Source organism: Plasmodium vinckei (genome assembly GCF_900681995.1).
Source record: "Plasmodium vinckei vinckei genome assembly, chromosome: PVVCY_14".
Taxonomy (NCBI): Eukaryota; Apicomplexa; class Aconoidasida; order Haemosporida; family Plasmodiidae; genus Plasmodium; species Plasmodium vinckei.
The window spans coordinates 1,061,858-1,074,297 of NC_051306.1; the positions used below are offsets into that span (position 1 = coordinate 1,061,858).

At 24.0% G+C, this 12,440-nt stretch overlaps 3 protein-coding genes across 3 annotated transcripts; 2 read left to right on the forward strand and 1 right to left on the reverse strand.

Annotated features, from left to right (window-relative positions):
- Positions 1-16: 16 nt before the first annotated feature.
- Positions 17-7,909, forward strand: PVVCY_1402980 (peptidase family C50, putative; the record flags this gene model as incomplete). Its single annotated transcript, XM_037634869.1, has 1 exon — positions 17-7,909. One exon carries the CDS (start codon positions 17-19, stop codon positions 7,907-7,909), a length of 7,893 nt encoding a protein of 2,630 aa, XP_037490910.1.
- A 699-nt stretch (positions 7,910-8,608) lies between these two features.
- On the forward strand, positions 8,609-8,923 carry PVVCY_1402990 (histone acetyltransferase subunit NuA4, putative; the record flags this gene model as incomplete). Its single annotated transcript, XM_008624729.1, has 1 exon — positions 8,609-8,923. The coding sequence occupies one exon, from the start codon at positions 8,609-8,611 to the stop codon at positions 8,921-8,923; it is 315 nt and encodes a 104-aa protein (XP_008622951.1).
- Positions 8,924-9,770: 847 nt separating this feature from the next.
- PVVCY_1403000 (conserved Plasmodium protein, unknown function) lies at positions 9,771-12,404 on the reverse strand (the record flags this gene model as incomplete). Its single annotated transcript, XM_008624728.1, has 1 exon — positions 9,771-12,404. The coding sequence occupies one exon, from the start codon at positions 12,402-12,404 to the stop codon at positions 9,771-9,773; it is 2,634 nt and encodes an 877-aa protein (XP_008622950.1).
- Between the last annotated feature and the right edge of the window lie 36 nt (positions 12,405-12,440).

The window sequence follows — 12,440 nt, forward strand, 5'->3', positions numbered from 1 at the left end:
AAAGCTTTATTGCAACATGTTTTTAAACAAAGACATTTTTAGTAAAATAAAATTCATAAACACTTACTATAAAAAATTATCAAAAATTTTGTATAAAATAAACAACTTTTTTCTTAGCTATGACTATTTAAAAAAGGGAGTACTATTTGTTTGTAGTTTAATTTACTATCCAGAAATTATTCATAATTATTATTTATTATCGAATATTATCTTAATTAGTGGTAAAGAAAGGATTGAGTTATTAACACAAGAAGAAATGTTTTTCGAAAATTTAAATAACGATCTAACTATATATGGAAAAAATAATAATATTAATCAGGACATAGAATCCGGGTGTGATGAAAATGAAAGGGAAATAACAAATGTAGAGGATTTAAAAACTTATGAGGATCAAGATTTTTATAATATTAATTATAATAAAACTCCTATAAATACATATTTAACCAAAAAAAATGTATATGAGTATAAAAATTTATTAACTAGGTTTTTCGAATATTTAAAATTTTTATTAAAAAATCCTGATCATATGAGCATTTTTGCCATAAAATATAAGCGAGAAATTCTACATATTTATTCTTTATTTATATTTAAAAAAAGACAAACAAATCATTACATAGGCAGCACTAAAAAACTGAGCAAGACTAGAAAAAATGATTATATTTCTGAAAAATCTGTTGATAATTTTAATATAATCGATAAAGATAAAAATAATAATGAACACCTCGGAAAAAAGGCAACTGCACATTCTGAAAAAACAAAGGGAAATCAAGAAGATAAACAAATAGGAAACACAGAAAAATTAAACGCCACATGTACTGATAATAATTATAATGTGAAAGGAAATAATTTTGATGAAAATATATTAAAATGCTTTAACAATTGTGAAGACAAAAAGAAGGAAAAACGAACATTTTTTAATTTTTTTTGGGAAAATTTATTCCTTATGAATAACAACGACACTGATTTATTTAACACTCTAATTGAGGAGGATAATATAGAACATGTTGTAAGCACATATGCAGTTAAAGATATAAACAAACTTAAAATCAAGAATGTTGAGAAGGGTTGTGTATATTTTAATAATAACTTTGGAAAAAATGGGATCCAAAGGATAATTAGGAATAATAAAAGCTGTAATGCTAAACCAAGAGAATATGAGGAAAAAGACAAAAATGTTGAAAATAATAGCCATTACTTTACTGACTTCATAGCATCCGACAGATCATTTAAATTAAACGATATATCAGTTTTAAATTATTTGTATATAAATTATGAATTTGATAAAAATATAACATATTTAAGTAATTATATAAATAATAGATTGTTTACTTATAAATGTAAAAAAATGAATTCCTATTTTATCAAAATATTATTATATTATGTAAATTTGATATTTTTAAAAATAAAAAATATATTTTGTGATGATTGTATATATACAATAAAAAAACAACAGTCCCTTAATTCATCGGCTAATGACTGCTCTTATAATGTTTTTTTCTTCTTGTTCTTAAATATTATTAATAGATTTAATCTACCAAAAGAAAAATTAAATTCAATATTTAAAAATTACTTTCCAGGAAATACACACTGCGGGATGTATGCTAATATATTACAAAAAATAGAAAATGAACATTCAGAGCATATTGCTTCAAAATATGGTGACACTACTAAAGACGAAGATGTATATTTAGATAGAAACATCTTAAATAATAAAATAAATATCGAAAAAAATGATAAAAAAAAGTATACAAAATCAAATGAAAACGATAAATACCACAATAATTATAACAAAGACATGTTTCTTAAATTAGTAGATATATTTTTATATCCAGAAAAACAATGCAGCTACTTAGAGATACTAACAGTTTGCTATCAATTCTTAATTAATATGAAGGACCCAAATAATAAAGCTCATAGAAAAAGATATAAAGGCAAAATGTACCATCTGTTGAAAATTATTATTGAGAGAAAAGCAAAAATAAAAAAAACTTTTCTTTGCAAGAGTATGGAAAAGGAAAATAATAATTTCGAAAATAGTGGCTTTGATCAGAGAAGCATAAATGAAATAGACAATGGAAATGAAAACTCAATTTTTCACCTACAAACAGCTTTAATATATTTGTCTCTAGCATTATATAACACATATAAAAAGTCCTTTACCCATGAAATGCGGAAAGTTGCTCAGTTTTTTTTAGATTTTGTTTTTTTCTTTATAGAGAACATAAAAAATAGTTTAATCATACTGCAAATAATTGAATCATATTCCAAGGACTATACTTATGCCGATAATAGTAAAAATAATAATGAAGATGATGTGAAAAAAACAAAACAAAACAATGCTAATGCTTTTGATAATGATTATTGTAATAGTGATACAAAAATGATTATATTTATGGTAAAATTATATTTTAGGAAATTATTATCTTTACTTTATTTATATACAGACGAATTAATATCATATACTATTAAACATAATATTGATCATGAAATATCTGCAAAAGAATATTTTAGAAAAACACATCCATTTTATCTATCTATTGATTATATATGTAATTATAATGATTCTATAAATTCAAAAGAATTAAGCGAGTGTTGTATTTATTGGGACTATGCAATTATAACAATGAGTCATGATAAGTGTGATTTATATATTGCAAGATATCTTAAAATTTTTTTATTACTACTATCCCATATTGTTAAAAAATCTGGAGAATTTGGAAATACTAATGAGGAAAATATTTTATTGGATCATAAATATACAAATATTAATAATTTTCCAACTACTATAAATGATGAATATAATGCGAATATTCTAAATACTAAAGACAGTATATACTATTTTAACAATGCAATTAATAATTTGTTCAATACATATAATAATATCGAATCTTTTGAAAATAATATTTGGAATGATAAAAATATTACATATGAAGATAGAGATACAATCGTTTCATTAGTTGGTACAGTTCAATGGTATTTAAGACAAAGTAAACGGGAAAGAGAACTTCGAGAAAAAAAGAAAATAATACAAGCATACACAAATCCTGATAAAATGCCTTCAATTTTATCTGCCAAAGTAAATGTAGAAAAGGAGAATTTCCACAAAAATTGTGACGATGATGACGAAAAAAAAAGAATAAAAGCAAAGCAAAACAAAATAAAAAATAACAATATTAGTAATGATACATACATGGAAAAAAACAAATACAAGAATAACAGAAATATATTTTTTAACTTTGATGAGTTTTATTCGATACCAAATGAATATAATACAGATTCTTGTTCAAATGATGAATACAAAAGAAATTTTCATAACAAAACTAACATCGATCAAAATAATTGTGATATGAAAAATAAGGCTATACAAATGAACCAAAAAATAACAAATAAATTGTTTCAATTTTATTATACCTTTAACGAGGCTAATAAATGCATTAATATAAAAAAAAATGAATATGTGCATGTCGATAAAATTCATTTAAATATAGAAAAATACACATTTGACGAAAAATGGAATTATATAAAAAAATTAGAAAAACTTTTAAAACAATATCAGCATATGATAAAAATTTTATGTGAAATTTTATATGTAACTAAAAACATTAATAAAGAAATAATTAATTTAAAAATGTTTATAGATTTATGGTGGAATAATAGATATACATTAGAACAACATTTAAAATTGCTAAATTTAGATATATCAAATACCTTAGGATTTTCTATACATAAATTAATGTCTACTCCGTTAATTTCTATCAACATAAAAAGAAATATTACCTTGCAATCCAGTTGTAATTTTAATAGTGATATTAATACTAGCCAGTTAAATGAAACTAACGAAGGGTCTAACTTTAAATTACATAATGATGAATCATATAATAATATATCGCTAATTAATAATCAAAAATATTATTTGAAGACAAATTTTGACATATTTGTAGTTCTTTATTATTATGCTCATATTTTGAATATTATTTCTTGGATTAATAAATGGAATTCCTTTTTTCTTCCTTTTAAATATTGGGACAATGTAAATATAATAAATGTTATAATAAACCTAACAATTTTCTCGATCATTATGAAAAGCTCAAATGTCCATATTTCAAAGGTAAAGCAAAAATATATATCAGGAAATTCTCGAATTAAGGAGTCGACAAATTTAAGTAATATTAAAGGGGAAGATTCAAATGGAAATGAGAAATTTAGTAAAGAAAAAAGACAAGAAAAAAACATGCGAGATGCTATGATGAATAGTAAGATAAAAAATGACGAAGAGAATAGTGACGATAATAATAATATTACAATTGATGTAGATACAACAAAAATCGGAAAGAAAGTTATAACATCATATTTGCCACTTACAAATAAAGACATTGAAAGTGTCTTATCAAATGATCCAAGAAAACAACGAAGAAAAACTTCTAATGACACTACAAATTATGAATATCATAATAAAAAAAAAGGAGGGGAACATATACTTATGCAGAATTTAAAAGATTATCTTCCTCAGGGTGAATATGATCCAATTAAAAGCGATTTTATTCAAAATATGATAGAACAATCAGATATATTTAAGAAATATAATGACTTTAAGCAATTTAGCAATACATCAGAAGATGAAAGAAGCGATAAAACGCACAAAGATTTAAGTCATTTTAATAAAGATGCTAAAAGGGGGCGAAGGAAAACACCGAATGTAAATAATACTAATGATGATGAAGTAAAAAAGCAATTCCTAAATATGTATTCTATTATAGATAAAGAACAAAAAAAATTACAAAAAATGTCATCAAAAATTTATGAACAGTTAAAAAAACATGGAAATAGTAATTTTGGAATGGTAACGAATAAAAAGGACAATGATAAATTGCTAAAAACATTAAAAAGGATGACAATATGTGCAAATGCTAATTTGAATCTTATTGATAGTGATAAAGAAGATGATTTAGGAGGTGTAAAAGACAATACTTTTTATTTGAATTATTTAGATCTTCAAAAAAAATGTGAAAAGGGTTTAATACATTGCTCATTTTTAAAATTGAGAATGTATTTATATAATATATTAAATGTTGTATTTGAAACTAATAATGCAGATCCCAATGATATTTTTAGTATATTTAATAAAATTACTCATTCGTTTATTGTTGATGTTATAAAATGTGAAATGCACAAGGATAAAAATGATAGTGAAAATTTTATATATTCAAAAAATCTCGACCAAAAAATGATAAGAAAGAACCCAATTATCATATATTTACATAATAACTTAAATAGAATTCCTTTCGAAAATCTGCAACCTTTAAAAGATTCTTATATTGTTCGTGGGTTACAAAAAAATGTAACTTCTTATTTATATGATCGACTGCTAAGGCAAATTAATGAGAGAGAATTTGAAAAAGGGGAACAAAATAATTATAGTATTTCTCATTTGAATATAAGTACTGAGAGATATACAAATTGTGACAACGATAAAAATGGAGAAAGTGATGAAAAGGCTGAAAGTAGCACCAGCTCCAACAAAAACAAATATGATAATAATCAATTTGGTAAGGGTTACACACCAATAAAATGCCCCAAAAAACGTGAAACTGTTAATACGTGCAAAAATGAACAAGCGAGGAAATCGATTCACAAAGCCTCAAAATATTTATCATATCTAAATGGAACATCAAAAGAAACAAATAATATTGACTATAAATATGATAAATTAAAAGACAATCTAAAAAATGAAGAAAATATTTTCAATGAACAATTTATGAAAAAGACACGTCATTTTGTGTTTAATTATGACACCCCAAGTAAGCAATATGCCAATAAAGATTATATTAATAGTGAACATGAGCAAATAAAAAGGGATGATAAGCATATAAAAATAACAAAATCTGTTCAGGATAGCAAAAATAAATACAATTTTATTGTTACAAATTATGAAAAAGAAGAAGGTCAACAAAATGGAAATAAAAATATTAGTTACCTTAATAGTAAAAACACCATAACGAAAAATGAAAAAGGAAAAAGATCTAGAAAAAGTATTTCTATTGAATACTCATTTTTAAACCCTTTTAATGATAAAAATAATCCCAATGCATTACAAATGGTAAAAAAAAAAAATGAAATGTCAACCCCAGCACGCAATGAATTATCTAACAATTCGCCTATACTTAATGGTAGACAAAAATTAAGTCGAAATTCTCTTAGATATATCGATGATACCAATAATATTACAAAAAAAGGAGATAGTTATAAAACAAAAAATCGATCACAATCTATTTTACGTTCTGAATCTTCTTCCTCTTCTAACTCCTCAATAGAATTAATTCAAAATGAAAATGAGCTTCAAAAAATATTTATGAATGTAAGAAAATCAATGAATTTCCACAATGTTATGAGTTCATTTAAACAAAAAAATGATGAATACAATTTTTTAACCCCACAAAAAAAACGAAAAAGTGTGAGTGAGTCAGAAGCATACTATGATAAGGATAATTTTTTTGGAAAGCTTTTAAATAAATCAACGAATAAAACAAAAAGAAATAAAAGAAGAAGCTATTCATCAGAAAGAGAAATAGTTCCCAAAGTGGAAAAAACACCATATATTAAATATGTTCCACATTATATTAAAAGCGATCGATTTATCGATCCTAAAAGAAGTAATATATTTTATGTAATTGACCCTAATGGCGATTTAAAACGAGCTCAAAATGCTACATATCCGTTTATATATTTTAGAAACCAAAAAAAATATAAACATAAAAATTGGAATGGTTATTCTGGAACTTTTCCTTCTGAAAAAATTATATTAAACAATTTATGCACAAATGATTTGTATATATATTGTGGCCATCAAGGTGGGGAACAATATATTAGTAAAAATGACATACAGAGTTCTATTCAAATTAATGACAAAGAACATATTGAAGAGGAAAGCAAAGGACCAAGGAAATCCCAAAAGAGCGAAATACCCCAAATTCCCAAAGACAGTGAAAATAACGAAAATACCTTGACACGTTATGAAAAGGAAAAAATGTATATAGAACAGAAAATGAATAATTTGATGACAGACAGTACTGACAAGAAAAGACGAAGAAATTCTTGCAAAGTGAGCTTAAAATCGTCTACTACGAAAACAGGAACAATGAAAAGGAAAACCGTAGCTAATTTTAACGAAATTTATGATATTACTGATTCGAAAAAATTAAGCACACAAAATATGCAAGACTCTGGTTTAAATAAAAATGGAGAAATAAATATAGAAGATGAAAGTGACGATAAAAATATTATTCAAAGGACACAGAATGGAATAAAATGTTGTGTATTTTTAATCGGATGTAGTTCTGGTTTAGTTTCGTCACATGGGTGCGATTTGGATGCTTGGGGTACCCCTTATGATTATGTAATAGGAGGTTGTATTTTTATCTTTGGAAATTTGTGGAATATAACAGATGGAGAAGTTGATGGATTTACTCAAAACTTTTTCTGGAAATGGACTCAACCAAATAGTTCATCCTTATTTTATTCAAACTATGATTATAATAAACTTAAAATGATAAATATACGTGAAATATCTTTTAATACTTTTATAAGAATGGTAAAGAAATTAATAAAACCAAATGATGAACAAATAATTGACCAAGAATATAATGATAATTCATCCATAATGATTGATGACAATTTTATTACTATGGATTTGGACATATATAATTATATTAAAGAAAATGATTTTTTTTATAAATATTTTCAAAAATTTTATTCACATCCTATTATATTAAACCAAAACTTATTAAGCATAAATCAAAACAAAAAATATACTTGGTTAAGTATCACAGAAGCTTTAGTTGAAGCTAAGCAATATTGTCGTCTACCGAACACAACTGGTTCTGCTGTGGCCATATATGGGATACCACTTTGAAAGAGGTGGAATTATGACTACATAATATATATATTCGTTTCTGTGCCATTTTTTTTTATTATTTAATACTATTATACTTCTTGATGTTATGAAAGTATATATTTTCCCATGTTTACTGCATATATTTGTTTTTATTTATTTTTCCCTAAAACTGCAAAATATGAATATGCATTTTATTTATAAACCAACTTGAAAACTATTTATATATGAATTAGCCATATATAAAATGATATATGTATAAATGCTTATATTATACCATAATATTGTATTTAAATGATAATAAATAAAAGATCTGTTACCAAAATTACAAAAAAATCGGAGTCGATTTGTGAACTGTATTTGCTATAAATAATACAAAAAAAATTCAATTATCACGTTTAATAAATAAGCATATATATTTTTTTTGGTTTAAAAATTTAATATATTTTTTTTATAATGATAAAAAATGAGAATAAATAATTACTTTAACGAAAAAAATTGTTGGAAATATAATTTTATATAAAAGTATGTACATATTTTTATATAATAAACATGGTTTATGTAATTAAGTAATTATATATACGTAAGTATATATATAATAAAAATTGTTAATTACATTTTGGAAAAATATATTAAGATTTAGAGGGAACTACAGCTTTTAATAAGAACTATAAAATTTTGATGTGCTCTCTTACATTTTTTGGTAGTTGATAAAATAAAATGAAGCATAAAGTTAAAAAAGATATTATAAAGTGCAAAAAAAAATTGGAAAATTCCATAAAGGCTTTAGAAGAAAAAATATTTAGACTTGAAACAGAATATCACAAAAATTGTAATGTTGATGGAGGAAACCTGCTCAAAGGCTGGGATAATTATTTGAGAAAAGCACAAATCGAACCATTATGTTTTAAAACCTTTAGAGATGATTATAGTGATGCATACATTGAAAGAATACTATCATTAACATCATGCACATCACCAGCCAATGCTTTATTTCAAAATGAACATATAGCAAATGATAACCATCATTTATAAAAAAGTGAAAAGAAATTACAAATTAATTAGCATCCCATTATGCCAATAACTTAAGTTGAAACCATTTTATATAAGTTGCCAATACAAAGTATGAAGGCAACCATTATGATTCAGTCAAATGTGAATAAATATACTAATTTCACGAAATTAATTGATGATAATATACATAGATACAAAGTTATTGAATAACGTGATATTAACAAATAGTGATTTATTATGGACAGTTTTTATGCAAACACAGCATATAATATGCTTTATAAATATGAAGGATCATAACAATTTTGTTATAAAAAATTTATTTTGAAGAATGACATATTTAATTTGTCTTAAAGATGTGTTTTTTAATTAAAAAAAATATATAAGCACATACAGAATGCATTATAAGAATAAAATAAGTATAAACATATATATTATATTTTCTTTTTCTTATATTTTTATAATGATTACAAATAAATTTATAAAAAGAAGGCATTTTCAATAATATGATATACCATTTTCAAAATAGTATAGTAACAAATAGAAAGCATATAAACATATTGAATTAAAAAAGAAGTCAACGTCAAAAAATAAATTTACATTTATATAACGTAGTAAATAATTATCCTAATTTTGTTATGAAAACAAACTTATCCTCAAATAAATATGCATGCTCTGCATATAAATACATTTACAGACATACACAAAATATTTCATATATAATTATTATTTGCATTATTTTTTTTGTGAATTAGCATGTTATTGATTTCATTTAATGAAAACAATTTCTATATTTTTAATTAGTAATATGCATTACATATGTAGATATTTTTATATGTTTACATATTTAATAAATTTTATTTTTTTTTATTCATTTTTCTAAAACTTTTTTTTTAAACAAATTAATTTTTATTTTTTTTTGTAAAACTTTTTGTCTTCGAATAAAATGTTTTTTTCTTTTCCTTCTTGGTCTTATATATTTTTCTGATATATCTTTAACATCAGTCCATCCTTTACCGGGCAATATTTTAAAAAACCGTCCCTTGAAAAAAAAGGAATTTTTTCTTCTAGTTTTCCACGGTAGATCCCATAATGCTTCATTGTTTTGCTCATTATCAACTTCTTCAAAATTCTCATCTCTATTTGAATATAAAGCTATGTTACTTTCTTGCTCTTTCTCATATTTCACTAGGGTTGTTTGTAACTTAAACGACGATTTATTTAATTTATTAAATCCTTTGTAAACATAAATATCACAGTTGTCATCTAGAATAAAGTTTACACGCTCGTTTGATTTTTTATCGGCTGTCTTTTCATTATTTTTGAAATTAATATTCGTTTCGATTTCATCATTACACAGTTCTATGTGTGTTTCTTTACCTATTATACTATTTGCTTCGGTATTGTTTTCTTGGGATTCTTTTCGATTTGTATAATTATTTTCATCATATTCTTCTTCTATTTCTTCTTTATTCAATCCCACATTATTGGTCTCTTGTATTAAATTATTACATTGTTCTTCCAACTGTGCAACTTTCAAAGATGAACGCATTAATTTTTGTTGTTCTTCTTCAATAAATTGTTCAAGAGGAAGTCCTGTATACTCTGCTGATAAAATAGCATCATATATTTTTGGCCGTTTAACAGTATTATTATTCGTGGTCAACTTATTACTATTACGATTGTAATTTATATTAATTTTTTTCGTTTTAGAATGATCTTCTAGGTCCATCAAATAATTAAGCTCACTCGTTTTGTTTTCGCCATTAAAATCTTGTGAATATGGAATATGACCTCTCATTTTAAGTTGTATGTACATATCTTTTTTAGCTGAGCATTCTCCTAATAATTTAATGTAAGATGACAAATGATACGGATGGGTTAATATACTTGGTATTTTCCTTATTCCCATATTATTTTCATATCTTACAAAATCAAATAATCGTTTTCTAAAATATTTATCATACATATTAACAATAAACGATCTTGAGAATGTTCCATACTTTCTTACATAATTTACTAAAAATGGTATACTAATTGTTTCATAACATCGTGAAAAAAGCGAAATAATTTCTGCATTCTGGCTACTTGTAATTGCTTGGCTTAAATAATTAATCATATTTTCGTAAGAAACTTGAGAATATTTGTCTCTATACATACCTAACCTAGTTATTATTTTTAAACATAATTCAGCGCTACAATTTTTTACAATTTTATAAGCAAATAGATTATTTAAAACATTGCATGGAATACTATCAATGTTTAATATTTTTATTGTTTCAATTTTATCATAGTTTTTGGCTTTTCTATTATTATTACTGTTTCTATTTTTATTATACTGTTCTTGCTGGTTTTCACAATTAAGAGAATAAATTACTTTTTTATAGTATTCTTCTTTACTTTTTTCATTATTGAATATATTGGTTTCTTTAGATAAATGTTTAAATTTTTTGGACAATTCTTTTGATATGTTTAATTTGCATAAAATTGAATTTCTATATTTGATTAAATTTTCTTCGTTTTTCTCAAAATACTCTTTCATTTTTTCTGCTTCTTTCATTTCTTCTTCGTATATTTTCTTAACAATTGAATTACTTAAAATTGCATTTTTTTTTAATTTATTTCTTTCTATACATCCAACTAAATTTTCTGCAAATACACCATCTTTATATTTTGTTTCATACTCTAGTTCGTTTTCTTCCCTTTCAATTTTTAAATTTGTGTTCTCTACTTTTTTTATTTTATTTTCCTTTCTTTTCATATGATCGAATTCATTTTCATTAGAATTAAGATCATTAGGGAGTGAATCTTTACAAAATTTATCTTCATGAAGGCATGCACCTTTTTTATATTCTTTTGTAGTTGAAATAGAATTAAGTATGTTTTTATCAACATCAGTATATACACTATTTGCTGAAGCATGCCATAAGTTTCCAATAAAGCTTGAATTCAGATTATTTGTAAATAACAACGAATCAATATCATCATCGAGTTCTTCTTCAAACGGCTCATTATGTGCATTCTCCTCATAATATGCGCAATTACTTTCTTCATTAGGTGCATTAAAATTATCATTATCACTTTTATCTTCACCCTGATAATTGTCTTTCCTGCTGTTTACACAATAACTTTCAGATGAATCTTCATCTACACATTCATTGTTTTTATTTTCATATTTTACATCTTCAGAGAATGTGCCATTTTCTATATCAAAAGTTGTGTATTTAAATCTTTTTTGGATTATAAGCTGTTGCGCAAATCCAACTTTTCTATGCTTTTTTTTTGCCTGATTTTTTTTCAAAGTACATATCCCTCTTTTTTGGTTTTTCTCAATGTTATATAAATCTGCCCATTTTATTTCTTTGATATCCTTAGTGTAATAATTTGTACTGACCGAATTACACCTTTTACATATGACTGAATTATTATTTTGATTATTTAATAAAGATATATTCAACTTTAAACATTGTAAATACTTAATTGATAAATTATTTTTTAAAAACATTTCAAATATACATTTATAATGTAATTCATTTTCCCC